This window comes from Leucoraja erinacea, chromosome 17, assembly GCF_028641065.1.
Source record: "Leucoraja erinacea ecotype New England chromosome 17, Leri_hhj_1, whole genome shotgun sequence".
Classification (NCBI taxonomy): Eukaryota; Metazoa; Chordata; class Chondrichthyes; order Rajiformes; family Rajidae; genus Leucoraja; species Leucoraja erinaceus.
This window is the reverse complement of record NC_073393.1, coordinates 20,039,366-20,061,151: the sequence shown is the minus strand read 5'-3', so window position 1 is coordinate 20,061,151 and position 21,786 is coordinate 20,039,366. Positions and strand designations below refer to the sequence as shown.

Here is a 21,786-nt window from a genome sequence, read left to right as displayed (position 1 = left end):
CTAACACCTCTGGCTACTCGTTCCACACACCGCATACCCTTTGTGTAAAAAAGATGCTCCGCAGGTTCTAATTAAAAATGTCCACACTCACTTTATACCGACCTCTTTTGCTTGTCCATTCCCCATCTCCGGGTAAAAGTACCACATTCCACTCATGATCGTGTTCACCTCTATAAGGTCACCCCTCGTCCTTCTGAACACCGACCCTTACAATATTATAGATTTCGCAATCCCAAAGCTCCAGCCCTTCCCATTGAATGATATTTGAAGGCTATTATCCTTTAATGGTACACGGTGGACGGCTTGATAGTACTCATGTATAGTCTTTTCTTTGACTGATAGCATGCAACAAAAGGCTTCCCACTACATGTTTATTTTTCCCCAACCGAGTCAAGACGGATTGGTTTCGTCTCTGATCGTTTCGATTTTTATTCATATGATGTACAGCGTTTCCATTTCTGATCATGTTTGTTTTTAATCTTCAAACATTCAGCAATTGCAAAGCGACTGGAAAGAATGCGGTAAAAGCACGTTTGGGAGTGCATATTATTTTACAGAAATTATAATTTAGGTGCCTACCTTTACAAAAGATATGCAAAGACAGGGAGCACAGTTGCTAAACGCATGGATACCGAAACTTACTTGAACATAACTTTGTCAATCATTTGCAACCCATATCACCCCAAGTGTTGAAGGTGAAGGGCTCAGTTGGTTAGGAGTTTTGACGTAAAATCAGTGCTTCATGCTTGTAATATAGTAATCTCGTCCTTTCTCTGAGGGTTGTTGCAGCTTTTTGTCAGAGAATGGACGAGCTGATAAGTAATTACACAAATAACAAGACATCACTTTGAGCACGGACACTACTCGGGATTCCATTCTGAATAGATTACATCAGCACCTCGCATTTGCTTTATTGGCTGTTAGTTGTCAGTGGCATTATCCGTACAATTGTTTGCTCTCTTTTCTTGTTTCCTGCCGTAACGAGCGGAGCGTAGATCACTTTAGCATGCGTCGGTTTCTGCTTGGTCTACGAGATGAAAATTAGGGGGAAGAACATTAATTAATTTTTAAGTTGCTTTAAATCTCATGCAGACACGAGAGCATCGCAAGATCAGAAATTATTACAACAGGCTGCCAACTAAAAGTAATAAAAATGAACGGCAGATACTGGTTTATACCAAAAATAGACACAAAGTGCTAGAGTGAGTCAGCGGGTCAGGCAGCATATATGACGAAAATGGGCAGGTGACTCTTGGGGTCTGGACCCGTCTTATGTGTGTGTGTGTGTGTGTGTGTGTGTGTGCGTGTGCGCGCGCGCGCGTGTTTGTGTGGGGAGGCGGAACTGAGGTGAAGAAAAAACAGGACCAATCAAGGCCGGCAACACCCCTCCCCCCCAACCCTCCTCTCCCCCCGCCCCTCGCCGCCCTCCACTAAAGGTTGGTTACCGAATTCGGCAGTTCGTAACTATGCATCCCTCTTGGACTCACACCCGTCCCTGGCCAACAGTCAACCCATCGGGAAACCACTTTACCTGAGGTCATCTGTAGCTGGCCCCGACTTTTCCTAATTTACTTCGCTTTCAAATGTTCCCTCTACTCTCCCTGCTGCATGCAGTCTGAAGAAGGGTCCGGACCCGAAACGCCACATCCATTTTCTCCTGAGATGATGCCTGACCCGCCGAGTTTCTCCAGCATCTTGTGTCTAACTTTGCCATATAAATCTATTTGATACATTATGCGCAAGGACAAGAATTTGACTTTTTTTCTCCACTTTATATTTTCTGTCAGGAGATGAAATATGTACTAAATAAGTAAAGCCGTCAATACTTCGGTTGGCAGTGGTAAACGCAGAGCTAAGGTCAATCATCACCTTATTGAACGCCGAAGCATGCCGAAGGGCGGAGGTACTGATGTCTAGCCTGAATGCGTACATGTATGAGTACCTGTCCTTTCTTGATTCACCGGCATTCGATTTATCCTAGATTTGCTCAAATTTAGAGCAGATTTGGGGCGGCACGTTGGCGCAACGTAAGAGTTGCTGCCACACGGCGCCAGAGACCGGGTCCCACAGTCGTAAGACGTACATGTTTGTAGGTTAATTGGCTTGCTATAATTGTAAAACTGCTCCTAGTTTGTGTAGGATATGGTAAGTATGCGGGCATCGCTGGCCGGTATGGACTCGGTGGGCCGAAGGGCCTTTTTCTGCGTTGTATCGCTAAACTAATCTAAACTAAACTAAATTAAACTAAACTCATCTAAACTAAACTTAAACAAAATATATCTAAACTAAACTAAACGAAATTAATCTAAACTAAAAATAAGGCACAATCGCTTCCATAGACTAAACGAGAAATCTTCTAAACAAAGGTGAATTGATTCTTGCGGAGAACGACACAATCTGGCTCTAAAATGGATTCGATGGCCCATTACAGGAATAGACGTGTCTATCACTTCTGCTGCTCCAACAGTACTAAAAAAAGCGAGTAATAGAGCCCCCCCATAATGTTTGGGAGAAAGACCCATCATTTATTTATTTGACTCTGTATTGCACAATTTGAGATTTGTAATAGAAAAAAAAATCACATGTAGTTACAGTGCATATTGTCAGGTTTTATTCAAGACCATTTAATACATCTTGGTTTTACCATGTAGAAATTACAGCTGGGTTTATACATAGTCCCCCCATTTCATGGCACCATAATGTTTGGGACACATGGCTTCACAGGTGTTTGTAATTGCTCAGGTGTGTTTAAGGGGGTTCTCAGCACCTAGTCTATCCTCCAGTCTTTCCATCACATTTGGAAACCTGTATTGCTGTTTAACAACACGAGGACCGAAGATGTGCCAATGAAAGTCAAAGAAGCCATTATGAGTCTGAGAAACACGAATAAAAATGTTAGAGACATCAGCCAAACCGTAGGCTTACCAAAATCAACTGTTCAGAACATCCTTAAGAAGAAAGAGTGCATTTTTGACCGTAATAATCGCAAAGGGACATACAGGCCATGGAAGACCTCCACTGCCGATGAGAGAAGAATTTTCTCCAAAATAAAGAAAAATCCCCAACCACCTATCCGAAAGATCAGAAACACTCTTCAGGAGTCAGGTGTGGATTTGTCAATGACCTCTCTCCGTGGAAGATTTCATGAACAAAAATACAGAGGCTGCACTGCAAGATGCAAACGACTGGTTAGCCGCAAAATTAGGATGGCCAGGTTACAGTTTGCCAAGAAGTACTTAAAAGAGCAACCGCAGTTCTGGAAAAAGGTCAGATGAGACAGATGAGAGGAAGATTAAGATATCAGAGTGATAGCAAGAGCAAAGTATGGAGGAGAGAAGGAATTGCCCAAGATCCAATGCATACCACCTCATCGGTGAGCCAGTACTTGGGCATGTATGGCTGCTGAAGGTACTGGCTCACTTATCTTCATTGATGATACAACTGCTGATGGTAGGAGCAGAATGAATTCTCAAGTGTATAGACACATCCTATCTGCAAAATTTCAAACAAATGCATCAAAACTGGCCGGCAGTTGATTCTACAGCAAATCAATGATCACAAACATATTGCTAAAGCGACAAAGGAGTTTTTCAAAGCTAAAAAATGGTAAATTCTTCAGTGGCCAAGTCAATCACCCGATCTGAACCAAATTGAGCATGCCTTTTATATGCTGAAGAGAAAACTGATGGGTACTAGCCCCCAAAACAAGCATAAGCTAGAGATAACTGTAATACAGGCCTGGCAAGGCATCGACAGAGAAGACACCCAGCAACTGGCGATGTCAACGAATCGATGACTTCAAGCAGTCATTGCATGCAAAGGATATGCAACAAAATACTAAACATGACTACTTTCATTTACATGACATTGCTGTGCACCACACATTATGGTGCCCTGAAATGGGGGGAGGGAACTATGTATAAACACTGCTGTAATTCCGACATGGTGAAACCAAAATGTATAAAAACGCCTTTTTTTAAATCTGACAATGTGCACTTTAACCCCATGTGATTTTTTTTCCATTAAATATCTCAAGTTGTGGAGTACAGACGCAAATAAATGAGTGATGGGTCTTTGTCCAAAACATTATGGAGGGCACTGTAGATCTGATTAGCTAAAACAATCGCCGTGTGGGGATGGCGGGGGAAGGCTTCCTAGCCGTAAATGACCTTTATTATCTTCGTAAACGTCTTTGCTTTATCTTAGCATTTACAAGCGCAAATAAGCAAATTACAGCCAACTGTTTGAACGGAAATAATCGCGTACGCGATTTTTCATTTCATTTCACATCAAAATTCTGTTTCCAAGTGGTTGTCAGTGTGCAAAGTAGCAAAGACGTCGTCTGTTTCGATGCGCTTAAGGAACACTGTCGTCTGGATCCATTTTAGAGCCTGATAGTGCCGTTCTTCGCAAGAACGTTACACGACACAGTTCAGAGAAGGTCCAATGAGATGATTGCGGGTGCATTGGGGTTTCTTTCTGTGCGCAAATAGAGGGCAGCTTGATTCTGTACTGATTGGACGTCCTACCATTGTCTTCGAGTCTTCACATGGTAATTACTGGGCATGCAGTGGGTGCAAGGCAAAAACGGCACATATATGCATCCGTGGTAGGCATTCAGGTTTTTGCTCTGGATGTACGAGCATTTAACAGACCTTAGACATTTTGTTGACACGAGGCACGAATTTTTAGAAGTGAGTGCAATATATCATCTTGGCGATGGGTTTTCATCTAGCAATCGTGTTAACGTACAAGACCCTTTCAACGGCTGCTACCGAGAGGTATTGGTAGCAACGATACTGCTATCTAATTTCCGTTGTATTGAAGGCAAACACAGATATTTTAACTTTACTTCTTCCATGGGCGTGTAAATGTGAAATGTTACTTCAGATTAATCTAAGGGCAATTAAATGCATCCCAGACTACCGACAGTTATTTTTAGGACCATGCTTCATTTTTGAGTACATACCATTAATATCAGACATTTCTCCTTCCTTCTGGGTACCAGGTAAATTAAAAATACTAATTTATTCTCAAGTTACAAAAATGGCATTTTGTCACCCGAAAAAAAACGGTTCTCATAGAGTTGGTGGTTAATATAGATCGATGGAGACGATCATATGCAAAGACATGGCTTTATCCCGAATCGATATTAATATGCTGATGTCGTTAGCCTTTTAATTCTAGTCAGTGTTTTTCGGGAGCCAGGCCGCTGGTAATTAAATAGAATCTCCAGTTAGCATTCTCTCCCGATTGCTGGGATTCATATAATTTGACCTGGCAGAGAGCAAATACGGAGAGGCAGGGCTTTGACAATGAAAACAAATGTAAACTGTCTAGATTTCCAAAGGAATGTCAGATAGGTTGGCAACATATGACACATGAAAAAAGATCTGCGCATACGTAATTAGAGACAATTTGCAGATCGATTCGTGGCTGGCTGCGGGAAAGAGACTAAACCTCAACTGCTCACAGAAAGCAATGGGCGCAGTTGTGTTGCTTCCAGTCCTGCAAATTGTTCGAACCAGAATCAAACCTGATTCCTGAAGTATGGGTGACACATAATTGGACAGGTGACACATAATTGATCTTCAGTACTGAGGGGAACAGCACGATACAGTAGGATATTAGTATACTTAAAAATGGGCGGAATGGCGAATATGAATACTTTCATGGAAGGGAGACCACTCATTGTAACATAAAACATAAATACACAGCATAGGAAAATGCCCCTCGGCCCACAATGGCTTTGTCGACCGAGATGACAAGATAAATTAAGCTATTTTGCCCAAGAAAAGAGACATCACGAGCTTCCCTTTCTATAGCTATAGCTCCCTGAACAAAATGCTTAATTGGGTTAAATTTTCTTTACCTTTATTTTTTCTTGCAATACAACATGATGCAACGAGAAGAGGCAGTAGTAACGTTACTAAACCGCACATTATCCTGACACAATTGATGGTGTAAATACCTGTAAGATTGAAATACATAAGATACATATGAATATCGTAGCTCCTGAAATCGGAAAATCCCTCTCCCTTGAATCTGATGTATTACGCTGCAAGCTCAGAAATCTACTAATAATTTGAACATTTGCGAAAAGCAAACAAATACAATTGACAGATTTGAATTTAATAAATTTAATAAAATTGATGGTTGGGAGGAAGGTTGTCAAAGGTTACAGCAGGCATTATATCACTGTCTAGTTACCTTTTTTGTTTCTCTTAGTGTACTCACGAAATGTCTTCATATTTTCCTTAATATTATTTGCTAGAATTATCCATTGCCTTTTTTTTGCCCGTTTGATTTGCTTCTTAATTATGCTCCTCAGTCTCCTAAACTCCTTCAAGGATACGCTTCATCCCAGCTGCCTATAACTGGCCCATATCTCCTTTTTTTCCTGACCAGAGACTCAAATTTGCATGTCATCTGGGCTTCTTTACTCTCATTTGTCTTACCTATTACTTTAGCATGAACATGCATGCTTAGAACTCTCGCCTTTGCACTTTGAAGAGCATTCCATTTCCCCAAAGCTGCTTTGGCTGCAAATAACCTACTCAACTCAATCGTTGTAAGTTAAAATGATGCAAAGTGCTGGATTAACTCTGCTGGTCAATAAGTATCCTGGTTGCGTCTGCTCCAAGCCTCCACCAAGCGTTTGTAAATTCCTGTCGAATACCATCAAAGTTGACCTTGCACCAGCTTCGGACTTTAACCTTGTGGACGAACCCTGTGTTGATTCAAAACTATGTTCTCGCAAATAGAACTGTAGTTACTGGTCCCTAAATGTTCACCCACCAACATTTGTGGAGTCAAAGAGTAATTCAATGTGGAAACAGGCCTTTCAGCCTAACTTGCCCACGCGGACCAATATAGCCCATCCACACTAGTTCCACTTGCCTGCCGTTTGGCCCATGACCTCCTAAAACTATCCTTTCCATGCGCTGGTCCAGATTTATTTTTGCCCTCTAATTTTTTATTCCCCTCCTCTGAGAAAAATACCGTGCGTTTACCCTATCTGTTCCCCTAATGCGGAGAACTTCTATAAGATCACCGCTCATCCTTCTGCAGCACAAGGAATAAAGTCTGAGCCTGTTCAATCGCTCCCTATAACTCAGGCTCTCGAGTCCTGGTAACTCCCTCGTAAATCTTCCCTGCACCCTTTACAGTTTAACAACATAATTCCTGTAACAGGATGGCCATAACTGAACACAATACTCCAAATGTTGCCTCGCCAATGTCCCGTGCAATTGTAACACGACCTCTTAACTTCTATACTCAATATTATGAATGATGAAGGCTACTGTGCCGAACGCTTTCTTGCTCATGCTTTCAGGCGTAATTTTCTGAACCTATTCATATAAGTGAGAAATAATGTTTTTCATACTTTACTACGAGAACAACAGCTTTAAAAAACGAACCGGTGTTCACTTATTCCTTATTAAAATGAAAGTTCAATATGAGAGATACTCCTGATTAAATCGGAGACAGCAAACCGTCTGTCCGACTCACAAATTATATTCGCTTTAAAATTCAGGAATGTCAATGAGAATATTTTCAGCGTGTTACTTTATTTGAAGCTTTAAATTATTTGCAACATTTCTGATCTGTAGGAAGTAATGTCATGTTCAGGGAACGGGAGACACCGTTTCAGCTCCTTGGACTTTCGGCAAGGAGCAGATGTCATCCGGCAGTGGAGACATGGCGGCAGAGCGAGATATGTTAGTCGGATATCGGGATCACGGCATTTTGATTAGAATCAAACAATTGACCCTCGCGGTGGCGGGGAATGGTTTCTGTGTTTGTTATGGGAGTGCTGTTATCCTACATTTAAAAAAAAACAGGAGACGTGAGAAGGTCGTTGTTAGACTGGACAAATGAGCCAAGATATGCTTATATTTTGAGGAATTTGGAAGCGTACGGGAAAGAGGAAATATTACACAATTCTGGTAAGCTGATAAAAGATTTAAGGCAGATCGTGGAACTTTAGACCTCATGGATGAAGCAGTGGATCCAAAGGACAGGATACCGTGACAAATGGTTGAGAATCACTAATTTTTAATTTAGGGCTATGCACAGGTTGTTTGCGAGAATGATAGATGAGATCATTGTGGCTGGTTCAGTGAAGAGTTGGGAGAAGTTTGGGGTCTTCTCGTTTGGGCAGAAATGAAGGGCAGTTGGTCACGGAGGATGCTTTACTGGGGCAATTACAACCTATTCCCCCTGAAGAAAAAGGAAAACCAGCGGTTATACCGTATCGAGGAGATTTGTGGGAATAGCTTTCTTGAGATTCGCAGCTCCCAATTAACTTGTCAAAATACAATTTTGCGTGTACTTGATGAGAACATTTGCAGCCACATGGAAATCGAGCGGATGTGATTATAATAGACGGATCTTCATGGTTGATAGTTTCAGGCCCGGACTAACGGTAATTCATATCATGCAACATTTTGTGAAATCTCAAACTTTACGTATATTTCTATGGTAATAGAGATCTTACCTGTCCTGCCTGTGTCGGAGTTGATGACAACGTAAGTAGCTGCTGCAGGAACACTGCGAGTTACATGATTCACAAGGCAGGTGTAAACGGTGCCGGACGGGCCATACTGTGTCACCTTTAATCGGCTGGAAGCTTCATACAATCCATCTGCGGTGGGCTTGTTGCTATTAACTAAATCCGTTGTAGTTTTTATACCATCTTTATACCAGATGAAGCTGATATCCTTTGGGTAAAAGGGAGATGTCGCGCAGAGAATAAAGAAGGATTCCGTCTTCTCGGGAATTCCAGAGTAAATTTTCAGTGGAGTTGGCGGAACTAGGGAATGAAGGTCAGTGATACGTTTATATTAGTAGAAAATAAGTGCGCGGAGTGCGAATGGTTAATGTGAGGCGGATTCGCGCGTTCATTGTGCTTTTATAATAATGTAAACGGAATCTTTATACCCGATTTGAAATCAGAGATGACGTTTACTCGTGCTGTCTAGTGAAGAAAAACATGATGGTAAATGTATATCCCACTCTACGTCCTGTAGAGACTGTATCCCCTATTCCCAATTCCTCCGTCTACGCCGCATCGGCGCGCAAGATGAGGTGTTCCATACCAGGGCATCTGAGATGCCTTCATGCAATAGGAAACAGGGTTTTTCCCCCTTCCATCATAAACAATGCCCTCACTGGTGTCTCCTCGATAACCCGCAGCTCCGCGCTTGCCCCCACCCCCCCTCCCCCAGTCGCAACAGGGACATAGTCCCCCTAGTCCTCACCGTTCACCCCATCAGCCGTCGCATACATCACATTATTCTCCGGCATTTTCGCCACCTCCAACGGGATCCCACCACTAGCCAACACTTTAACTCCCCCTCCCATTCCCACACTGATCTTTTTGTCCTGGGCGTCTTCCATTGTCAAAGTGAGGTTCACCGCAAATTGGATGAACAATTGAATGACTCTAACGTCCAATATATAAACAAACACTTGTTCTAACGCAGGCGAAATGGTATATCGTATGGGGTCACCCACTATCATAGTTGCATATGTCTTTTACGTATTCACGACGGGCACTACAATGCTACCTGTATTGTACAGATGTTATGCTGTGCTTTGGAAATAAACATCCAATACATAAGATACGTTTTGATTAATATCGCCAATACGTCTTGTTTATACATATCAGCATGCAGACCATCTATGGTATGATTTACCAATTACAATATTTATAGTATTCATCTGGCTGTATGAATGATTAAAATCTGAAAAAAACACGTTACTTGCGGGCAATATCACAGTCGCGAAATCGCATTCGTTACATGTTTAAACATACTTACCCAACACAACTAATGTCGATCCGGTTCCGTTGCCAACTAAAGTGCCTCGGCGGGTGATGGTACAATAATATACTCCGGCATCCTGTCGGCTCACATTGGCTATTTTCAGGAAGCCACTGAATTTAGTGCTGACGCCGGAAATCGTTCTCCCGTCAGGGCCTGGGATGAAAAAATCATTTTCACCCTGTTTCCACCAATGTACGCTTACGCTGGGCCCTTCACGAAAGAAGGGAAGAGAGCAGTGAAACGAAGCATGTTGGCCCGTCGAGACATTTACTGCTTGAGGAAATTGACTTACATTGTCTGCAGTTTCCCCAGAGCCTAAAGGAAAGAAAAACAGGCCATATTAGGAATATTTCACACCAGAAGGTTAAACGCAAGAGCAGGGCTAATTGCAGATGGAAATAAAGACACGCATTAAAGAAACCTTGAATAGATGTAGGTTTTAGTCTGTATAAACGGTTTATGGGGATGCCATGTACCTGTGAAAATTATCCCCCAAAAAGAGAAACAGCGAAGTGCAATACTGGACAACATTCTGCAGCAAGTGATCACAGGGCGTGTGGAGCAGTGAACGTATCTGAAGGTTGAATTGTCAGACGATGAAGCACGTCACTCCTTCTGTGACTGCAGCGCGGCTCATGTCGATGTGGCGAGACTTAAGTTTACTTGCATTGCTGTCAACAGCGGCACAATCTGCTGTGGACTTTCACTGAATGAAGAGAAATCAATACACCAAACAAATATAACACAAGCTATGATGACGACATTTAAGCGCTAGTCCCCATTTGATTTTCCGCACAGGATGAAGAGAAAAGTCCCATTTTGCTCAGTTAGTCTCTGCAAAAACATCGGTACACGGTTGTGCAATGATAGCGGAAGTTTGCGTCATTTCAGCAGAAAAGTCTGCGAAATCATTTCAGATAAGATTGGTGAGACCCATTGGTCTATAGTTTAGCAAAGAAATAGATAATACATACTTAAAGTTCATAACAGAGGGAGGTATTCGCCATTCAATAGAGATTGCAGGTGAAAACTGCGTCGGGTTTAACAGGAAACAGCCATAAATTGCTTCACCGCTGCTTCTGAGGCATTCGTTCTTTTGTTGTCGGCGTTTCTGCTTTCGCCACCACCGAAAAGCTCTCAGTGTTACGTCGGTTTGGTGAAACGGTTTTGTATTATTCAGTGAGAAAATCCATAATCGACGAGGATGGCGGTGGGCGGGCACGGTGAAACAGATAGCAGGGGACCGGGGGTCAAATTAGATGGAGGAAGTGAGTAAAATCCAGGTTAGCCGGGAAGTGGTGTTAGGTAAATTGAATGGATTAAAGGCCGATAAATCACCAGGGCCAGATAGGCTGCATACCAGAGTACTTAAGGAGGTAGCCCCAGAAATAGTGGGTGCATTAGTGATAATTTTTCAAAATTCTTTAGATTCTGGAGTGGTTCCTGGGGATTGGAGGGTAGCTAATGTAACCCCACCTTTTAAAAAGGGAGGGAGAGAGAAAACAGGGAATTACAGTCCAATTAGTCTAACATCGGTAGTGGGGAAACTGCTAGAGTCGGTTATTAAAGATGGGATAGCAGCACATTTGGAAAGTGGTGAAATCATTGCACAAAGTCAGCGTGGATTTATGAAAGGTAAATCATGTCTGACGAATCTTATAGAAATGTTAGAGGATTTAACTAGTAGAGTGGATAAGGGAGACCCAGTGGATGTGTTATATCTGGACTTTCAGAAGGCTTTCGACAAGGTCCCACATAAGAGATTAGTATACAAACGTAAAGCACACGGTATTGGGGGTTCAGTATTGATGTGGATAGAGAACTGGCTGGCAGACAGGAAACAAAGAGTAGGAGTAAACGGGTCCTTTTCAGAATGGCTGGCAGTGACTAGTGGGGTACCGCAAGGCTCAGTGCTGGGACCCCAGCTATACAATATATACAATATTTCCACTATATACTAATGGTTTGGACGAGGGAATTGTATGCAACATCTCCAAGTTTCGGTCATTGTATGAGTTGTGGTTATATAAAAATAGCCTGGCAAAGTTTGCTGGGATGCAGGGAAATCCGTACCTCACTGTTAGTTATTTTTCTATCTTCCAAGATGCTCCAATGCACTTGCATAAGTCCTTCGGACAGTGTAGTCTGAACTGCTTTACTTCCTGTGGACGCGAAACCTGAAGGTAACTGGAGACTCCACAGATATCCAGATGGAATGCAATCAGAAAGCAAAGAGGCGCAGTCCTGCTTTACGTACACGGTGCTACAAGCTACTGTATATGCAAGGGGGGTGCCACAGTTGGAAGTAATGACCTGGATCAGTAAATGCCTAAGGTAGTTGAAAGTGCTGACCTGAATTAGAGGGTTTATACTATAGTATTGTCACATCCTTGTGTGCTGGTTGTCAATCAATGCCTGAATCCCAATAATCCATGGAAATCCATATATTACAAGGACTAAGGGACTCTGGACAGAGACGTTTCCTTATATCATGACATAACCGTTCTCTTAATGAAAGAAAGACAAAGAGGTTATGATCGACTTCGGCAAGCGAAGCGGTGCACATACCCTGATATACATTGACGCTGCTAAAGTAAAGATGGCTGAAAGCTCCAGGTTTTTAGGAATACATATCACCAACAATTTGTCCTGGACCAGCCACGTCGATACAATGGCAAATAAAGCACACCAATACCTCTACTCTCTTAGAAGGCTTGGGCAATTACGCATGTCCCCAACAGCCCAGCCTCAAAAGATGAGTCATTGAAAACATTTTATCGGGCCGCATCAAGGCATGGTTTGGGAACAGCTACTCCCAAGACAGCTAGAAATTACAGAGAGTTGCGGACGTACCCCAGACTACCACGTAGACTAACCTCTCTTCGGAGTCAGGGGATATGGGGAAAAGGTTACACAAAAAAGCTGGAGAAACTCAGCGGGTGCAGCAGCATCTATGGAGCGAAGGAAATAGGCAACGTTTCGGGCCTGGAGAAGGCAGGAACGGGCTAATGATTGTGGATGATCAGCCATGATCACATTGAATGGCGGTACTGGCTCGAAGGGCCAAATGTCCTACTCCTGCACCTGTAGTCTATTGTCTATTGTTGTTAATCCCGCACCTGACTGCTCAAATTAACAAAGAGGTGACTGGACACACGTAAGGACACACAGGTATATATGGGAAAATACCAATGTGGATTCGCGTTTGATTCATTGAATCAGAATGGAGAACAGTGAACAAATGAATCAGAGTGAAGTGGAGGGATGAGATACACCTGTATTTGGAATGGTATCCGTACAGTGGATATAGTAAGCATGGCTTTGTGCATGAGTGACAAATTTCCCAGAGTATTTTGAAGAAGCAGCAAAGAAGATTGCTGGTGCCAGGGACATAGACGTCGTCTAAATGGACTTTAGCAAGGCCTTTGAGAAGTACAAAGGACAGTATAGCATAGGCACGGGCCTTTGGCCAAGTATATCTGCTCCGAACATGATGCAGAACTTATTTCTGGTATCATCTCAAGATTAGACTAATTCCGTATGATATGATTATTGTCGTCTTGTGTAAAATTTAGTTTACCTTAGCTTACATGGGACTATCATCAAAGCTGCTTATCTGCCCATAGCCGTGAAGCATTCGATAGATTTTCAAGTCGAACAGAGGGAGAAATTTTAACCTAACCCGATTTTCATTATGACAATACAATACAATACAATACAACGTTTATTTGTCACATTGCACAAAAAGTGCAAGTGAAATGATACGTCAGCAGCGATACAATGATAAAGGGCACACACAAAAACACAATAAATTTTTAACATAAACATCCACCACAGCATTCATCACTGTGGTGGAAGGCACACAATTTGGCCAGTCCTCCTCCATTTCCCCCCGTGGTCGGGACCTCAACCCTCCGCAGCCGTTGCTGCGGGCGTCCAGATGGTAAAAGGACAAGGTACAAGTCCAGGTAAGTCCAGAGTCGGCTCCTCCCCACCGGAGACCGCGGCTTTTAGTTGGTGTAGGCCGCAGGCCGGCGGCCGAAGATTTAAAGTTCCCTCCACGTCGCAGCCATAAGCACCGCAGTCTGCAGGGCCGGCGGTCGAAGCTCCCCTCCAGGGGTGATGTAAGTCCATACCGGACCCGCGGTAGAAGATGGCCGCGGGCCGGCGGAGGAAGCTTCTTCTTTTCCCCGGGTCCCCCACGAGGGATCCCGGGCTGTAGACGCCGCGCCAGCTGGAGCTGTGCAGACCGCAGCTTCAGGCTGCCGTCTGCTGCGGGCCAACGGAACGGAGCGCTCCCCTCCAGCGAGCCCCAGCTCCGTGCTGACAGTCCACGCTGTACCCGCCGCCGGAGTCCCGAGCCCCGGGCGCGTCTCCGGGAAAGGCCGCGCCGATCCTCGCTGTTAGGCCACGGGGGAGGCGACCTGGAAAAAGTCGCCTCTCCATGGAGGAGGCGGCCGAAACGGTTTCCCCCTTACCCCCCCCCACACCACCCCCCACACAAAACACACTAAGAAACACTAAAAACAGACTTTAAGACATACTAAACAAATAACATGTTTTATAATTTCTAAATGTATTCTAAATGTTTAAAGATACTGCATGGAAACAGTCTCTTGGTTCACTGAGCCCACGCTGTACATTGGTCATCCCTTCATACTCTGTCTATGGTTATCCCACTTTCTCATCCAATGTCACCACACTAGGAACAATATACAGCGGCCAATTAACCCACAATCCTGCGTACCCGGTGAAAACACATGCAGTCACCGGGGAAACGTGCACACTCCACATAGAGACCACCTGAAGTCAGGATCGAACTCAGGTATTTGGCGCTGCGAGTCAACAGCTCTACATACTGTGCCATTGTGCGGCCCCACATTCCATCAGTGTCAGATTGAACCCATTCAAGTGTGTGGTGGATGTGTGTGTGTCTGTGTATGTGCGTTTCTGTGCGTGTGTGCGTGTGCGCAGGCCGGGGCAACTGATTGAGAAAGATTTATATATATTGTGAAATAATAAGGCCCCGGCACTGATACCTCACGGTACGCTAGTAGTAATTGCCTGCCACCATGAGTAAACCATTCATCGTGTTTATGGTGGTAAGAAGTTAGCAATAGCGTTTCGCTGATTCTGTCTGCCACAATGCGTTGAACCATATTCATCAAATAAACAAATCTCGCTACGACATTTAAAAGACCATTGGACATACATGGATAAGAATCACATGGAGGGATGGGGTGTAGGAGCAGCCACCCGGGACTAGGTCGGTTGGCATAGACGAGTTGGGCTAATGTCCGGTTTCAGTGCAGTGTAGCTCTGTGCCTCTATGTATTCAATAGATTTGGGTGAAACATGACTCCACGTAAAGATATTCACGCCGAATATATCCTACTCTCTTAACATGATTTGGATGCTCTATCGTCTATCATAACGAGTATGGTAAATATCGCAAGGATGTCAGGCGCATTTTGGCCACTTAAGGATATAATGAAAATAGGACGGTGAAACAGTAAGTTGTGAAATTATCAGAATGTGGAAATCTTACAGAGGATGTTAGTAACAATACCAGAAAATGGATACAATATATTCCTGCACTAATCTTTTATTTCCATGTTTTCTTTACAATCAAATGAAGGACACTAACCATTCATCCACACGTGTTAGATTCATCAATAACATCTATTAAATTATGAAATTACAATGCAAGGATTTATTATTGGATATCATATTCCACGTTGAATGTCCAGTACATTGTTAGACATTTATTGTTTTGGAAAGCAGGTCGTGGAAGTGCTACAGTTCTACCTATTAAAAATATTCGTCAGTGATGTTTAGCGAATTTTGGACGATGGGAATATTGACCGGCAAGGACCTTTGATGATCGTTTCTCGGCACCCAGCAAATCACATGAACAGTGGATTGTAGACGATAATAGCAATTTAAAAAGATGTTCGTCGCTTGTCTCGCATATACAACGATTTAGTGAAACATAAATGTGCCCAATTGTATTTATTGAATGACTGGGATTAACCTTCTTGATCCAAGTTGAAAATTCTGGGAACAGGTTATATGGTTATATATCTGCCCATCCCATTGCCTGCTCGCCTACTTCCGTTATGTTCATTATCCATTTTGGTGGCAAAAACAGGAAAGCAGACTATTATCTAAATGGTGGCTGATTGGAAAAGGGGGAGATGCAGCGAGACCTAGGTGTCATGGTACACCAGTCATTGAAGGTAGGCATGCAGGTGCAGCAGGCAGTAGAGAAAGCGAATGGTATGTTAGCTTTCATTGCAAAAGGATTTGAGTATAGGAGCAGGGAGGTTCTACTGCAGTTGTACAGGGTCTTGGTGAGACCACACCTGGAGTATTGCGTACAGTTTTGGTCTCCAAATCTGAGGAAGGACATTATTGCCATAGAGTGAGGGCAGAGACGGTTCACCAGACTGATTCCTGGGATGTCAGGACTGTCTTATGAAGAAAGACTGGATAGACTTGGTTTATACTCTCTAGAATTTAGGAGATTGAGAGGGGATCTTATAGAAACTTACAAAATTCTTAAGGGGTTGGACAGGCTAGATGCAGGAAGATTGTTCCCGATGTTAGGGAAGTCCAGGACAAGGGGTCACAGCTTAAGGATAAGGGGGAAATCCTTTGAAACCGAGATGAGAAGAACTTTTTTCACACAGAGAGTGGTGAATCTCTGGAACTCTCTGCCACAGAGGGTAGTTGAGGCCAGTTAATTGGCTATATTTAAGAGGGAGTTAGATGTGGCCCTTGTGGCTAAGGGGATCAGGGGGTATGGAGAGAAGGCAGGTACGGGATACTGAGTTGGATGATCAGCCGTGATCATATTGAATGGCGGTGCAGGCTCGAAGGGCCGAATGGCCTATTCCTGCACCTAATTTCTATGTTTCTATGTTTCTATGTTTCTTGCATAGGTGACACTGAAGAGAGCGCAGGGAATGTTGATTCTAGGCTTTCAACGATCAGTGGACTCCACAGAGATTGGAATGCTCCATCGAGACAACAAAAACAATATTTTATTATGTTTTTACTAATTCAATTGTTTAATAATGTTATGCATAAACAGAAATATAAATTCAAATAATTTTCCATAATATTGTCCTATCAAAAAGAAGGGTTTCGGCCCGAAAAGTTGCCTATTTCCTTCGCTCCATAGATGCTGCTGCACCGCTGAGTTTCTCCAGCTTTTTGTGTACCTTCGATTTTCCAGCATCTGCAATCCCCTCTTAAACACTCCGATGCTAGATGCAGGAAGATTGTTCCCGGTGTTGGGGAAGTCCAGAACAAGGGGTCACAGTTTAAGGATAAGGGGGAAATCTTTTAAGACCGAGATGAGGAAAACATTTTTCACACAGAGAGTGGTGAATCTCTGGAATTCTCTGCCACAGAAGGTAGTTGAGGCCAGTCCATTAGCTATATTTAAGAGGGAGTTAGATGTGGCCCTTGTGGCTTTAGGGATCAGGGGGTATGGAGAGAAGGCAGGTACAGGATACTGGGTTGGATGATCAGCCATGATCATATTGAATGGCGGTGCAGGCTCGAAGGGCCGAATGGCCTACTCCTGCACCTAGTTTCTATGTTTCTATGAATATACTTGTTGGTTTATATTTAGCGCCAAAAGAAATACTCGCCATATTATCATGGGACACAATTGCACAAGGATTTGTTGTTATTAGAATTTGTGCATACACTTATTTTAGTTAAGCAATTCTCAAACAAAGACATAATCTTTTTGACCCGTGTTTAATTATATGTAGCGTGGAAGATCACTTTAAAATGTACCCGCCAGCTTCAGGGCCCATGCTCCAGATTGTTGGCGTGGCTCGTCGTCGTCGCCGTCCCGCCATCTCAATTCTGGAAAGAGTCCAACTGCGCAGGCGCGGCTGAGGACTCGTTGGGTGCCCTTCGCGACGCCAGCAAAGATGCGCACGGGAACTGTCCCCAAAATGCGCAGTCGCGGGTTTTACGGTTTTTAAACCTTAATAAGTTTTTAAATATACCATCGATCTGAACAAAACTTATTGAATTTACAGCACAGGACAAAGCGGAGCAAGGTGGGGAAAACGGTTTTTGTGCAAATAGAAAAACAATGCAAAGCTGCAGATATCAAGATGAGTTTGAATTACATACATAGATAAACACGACATATAACATTACAAGTATTAGTACTACAATATTTAACTCGTGTACTAAAGATGTCACAAGACCAATGACTTGGACTCATATTACTCATATGAATGAATTGGCCGGAAAGGGTCAGGGGTTAAAGAAAACAATAAGGACACAATCCCCACATGATGTGAAACATCCCTCACATCAACCAAATCTCCATAATTTTCGTGATATATTCCAAACTCTGTTTTATGAAGGAAGTTAGATGGTATACAGTTATTCTGACCCACATCACCACAGTTGAATCATAGGTACTTACGAAGATAGGTGGAGGGGTAGGTAGTGTAGAGAAAGCAGGGACACTGCAGAAAGAATTGGGCAGATTGAGAGAGTGGGCTGAGAAGTGGCAGATGGAATACATCATAGCAAAGTGCGGAGACATGTATTTTGGTAGTAGGAATAAAGGCATAGACTATTTTCTAAATGGGGGGAGAATTCAGACTTGGGAACGCCCCTTTTATTGGTGGTATCTATTTAAACGTATAAGCTTCTCCATGTTGAACATCCCCTCCAGTCGGAAATGTTTGAGGTGCAATTTGGTAGAGTAAATTAATATGCCAGCCTACACATTATTTCAGGGAACATATCACATGGCGCTGATCGTTATCTTCGTAGTTCATATAAGGATAACTTAGGGGGGATTTGCTATGAATAGACATAACATTTAGTTGCAACGAATTCATGAAATATGACTTCCACTCACGATGAACAAACACGGCATCTATCAATGCAATTGCCAGGGTCGCCATTGAGTTATTTCTATTTGAAAAAGATCAACAGCAAGAAATAAAAATGCAAATGCACACAAGCTAAATTATTGATGTCAAACAAATATAGTTAAATGACAACAAAAATGTTCCACGTTGATAATGCATAATTTGGCACGGATTTTATGTTGATGTCTTAAATTAAGCACGCCGTTAAATTCTATTCCTTCATTTTTTCTTCGATTTGGCCCCTTCGGTTTTCGAGAATCCATTCAGCTCCTCAGAGGCATAAATCAGCTTCTGACTGGTTTTCACTCGTTTAATCTGTGAATACAATGTTTACGAAAAGGTCATTATTTATAGAAGAAAGCCACTTAAAAAAAAAAGAAACCACGTTTACTGTTCCGAATGACTTGCGACAACCCACAACCTACCTCTGCGTATGTGGTTCTTTCCTCCGTGCCTTTCATATTTGAAATCATCTTTGACTTGGATAAATCCAATGCTGCATATGAGCAGAACTCATCATTTTCTTTTCCCGTTCGCTGCAATATAATGTTTTATTCATATGTATCACTCCTTATATGCAATTGAATTCAGACGGTGAATGCAAAAAGGCAATTTCTCAAAAGAGTAAAAAACAAAATGCCATGGCAGCATCACGAAAATCTTTACACGTTTGACTAATTTTATCAATGACATAACTTTTTCTTTTAAAACGCTGGAACATTTTGGGTCCTGCTTGTTAATCGATTTGAGCTCATCCTAATTGTTTCTGTGTTGTACGACTCCGGAATCACGTAGTACCCACACAGAATCATGCCATCCCGCCCACCGGGCTATGCTGATCTTTACGGCCTTGCACATTAATACCACTTGCTCTTATTCCCCATCTATTTACCTTGGTATCCTAAAGATTTTCGTACATATAAATTGCATTTACGTCCATCGTCTGCTCTTGCTGTGCTTTTCAGGTCTCAACTGCTCCTTCTACAAAAACGACTGAATTCACTTCATTCTAAAACGTTCATCTTAATTAAAAGGAACCCACAATTGACAAAACAATTGTAGTTCAAAACTAGGATGTCAGAGCTGTTCAAGGTGCATAAATAAATCCAATCGATATTCATGCGATATAGTTACAGGTTACTGTACTTGAGTGGAGAGCGTTAATGCCATAGGTTGAAATAACTCGTAAAAATCTTAGCTTACCATGTCTTCAGCAATATTTAAGGCGTTCGCCTGCCGTCCATTCCCTGATAGAAAGTAAATTGAGGCCTCGATGTTTAAACATGCGTTATATATACAATTGCTGCTGATTCTCACTACTTTGGCAGTACATTGACTGTAAATAACACATTTTTGCTTTGTTCAGATGCAGCTCCTCTGTCATCTTAATAGACACTAAACTTTATATTGCGCTAAACCACAGAGTAAGCAATATCTGTCAGGCATGATTACGCTCGCGACAGAGCTGAAACAAACTCCACGTGGTTGTGCTGTGGAGCACTGCAGCATTTTATTTTGCAGATATTGCATCTCATCAAGATGGGTTTTGGGTCCAAAGGTTGTTATCTGTTTGTTATAGCTGCTTTGGGGGAACATGTTGAACGAATCCTATGGTCCAGGTGGAATAGGATCTGACTGAATGATGCTCCTCCGATGTGTGAAATGAATTTGCAGTATCACGTGTGAGTTCATTTCAGAAATTGTATGAATTATGTGAGAGGGGAGGGATTGCGGTAGAGTGGAAGGAAAAAACATGTCCTGGTGGACAGGAGGGACATTGCAGGGCGGAAAGATTGGACTCAGTTGAAGAAGTAGAAATTATTAAGGAGAAATTTAAACTACTGGCAGTTGGCTGAATATGTTTCTTTTTTTCTTTGAGGGGTACGACCATGGATCAGGCTGGAATCATGAGCGTTCCAACTAGATCACATATAACGATCACGACCAGGCGAACTATTTGGAATAAGGACCGAAACCGAGGAATGGATAAAGTTATAAATGATAGTAGAAATGCAAATATCTGCATTGATAAAGCCAGCCCAACCATAGGACAAACTGTGCTGTATGAGCGGAAATATATACTTGGGAATTGTCATGTTTAGTTCTCTAGAGATTAAAATGGGGAGATGAAAACGTTTATTATGTCTTGTTGTAGAACCGGAGACCCCATTACAGTATTATGGAAAAGCCAATATCATGTGGTGTTGTTAAATAAATGTCCACCATGTTCGCCTTTGACCACCACGACTCTGTACGATCAGGATATTAAGGTGGTGGGTTGTGACTGTTCGTGATGGCTATCAAGGAAGAAAAAGTAACCCTGATTCTCCATTCTTGTCTCATTCAGGTAATGCTTTTGGACATTTCGGAATGATGCACTAGTGCGGAATTATTTCAACATATGTTAAGGCAGCAGCAGAACCCGAAGCGGGATCAACATAGATAATGCATAGATAATGCGAGCAGTGTATGCAACGGGGCTATTCTTGATTTCATGACCAATTATAACAGCTGATGGAAAAGACACAGAGAGTGGCGGCAAAGTGATTTAAAAATGACAAAAAGCACCATGTGACGCAGGGGAAGAAGCGGCGCAAGTATTTCTTAGGGATGTTAAAATACTGAAAGCATATGAGGAGAAAACAAATAGAATGATAGAATGCGTGAGTAATATTTTTTCAGCAAGAACATAGGGAGCATGTGCGAGGTGTTAATCTCATCTGACCAGGGTCAAAGCGACGGGAGGCTTTCTATAATTAACTAGCCACCAAGTCGCCAATTGGATATCGACTCAACTACTAAAGCAGTGGAGTCAAGATATGCGAAATGATTGCAACCTACGATCACTGACTACAGCTAGTCAAAGGGATCAAATATACCATAGACATCTGGGAGCATGTATAATATGAGTTATGCTCCATGCCTCACACCGGTTGAAGAATATAAGATTAGTCCCATACCAGCTTGAATAAAAGTACACAATGCTCCAGACCCGGCTGAAATGATTGACGAGCAAACAATGGCCATCTGTTTGGATG

At 42.6% G+C, this 21,786-nt stretch overlaps 1 protein-coding gene across 1 annotated transcript; it reads right to left on the bottom strand.

Annotated features, from left to right (window-relative positions):
- Window positions 1-300: 300 nt before the first annotated feature.
- Window positions 301-18,781, bottom strand: LOC129705500 (tyrosine-protein phosphatase non-receptor type substrate 1-like). Its single transcript, XM_055649089.1, has 6 exons — window positions 18,736-18,781; window positions 17,643-17,795; window positions 9,825-10,145; window positions 8,501-8,815; window positions 5,873-5,971; window positions 301-1,027 (listed from the first exon to the last, which is right to left on the bottom strand). The coding sequence occupies exons 1-6, from the start codon at window positions 18,779-18,781 to the stop codon at window positions 1,002-1,004; spliced, it is 960 nt and encodes a 319-aa protein (XP_055505064.1). The 3' UTR covers window positions 301-1,001.
- Window positions 18,782-21,786: the final 3,005 nt, after the last annotated feature.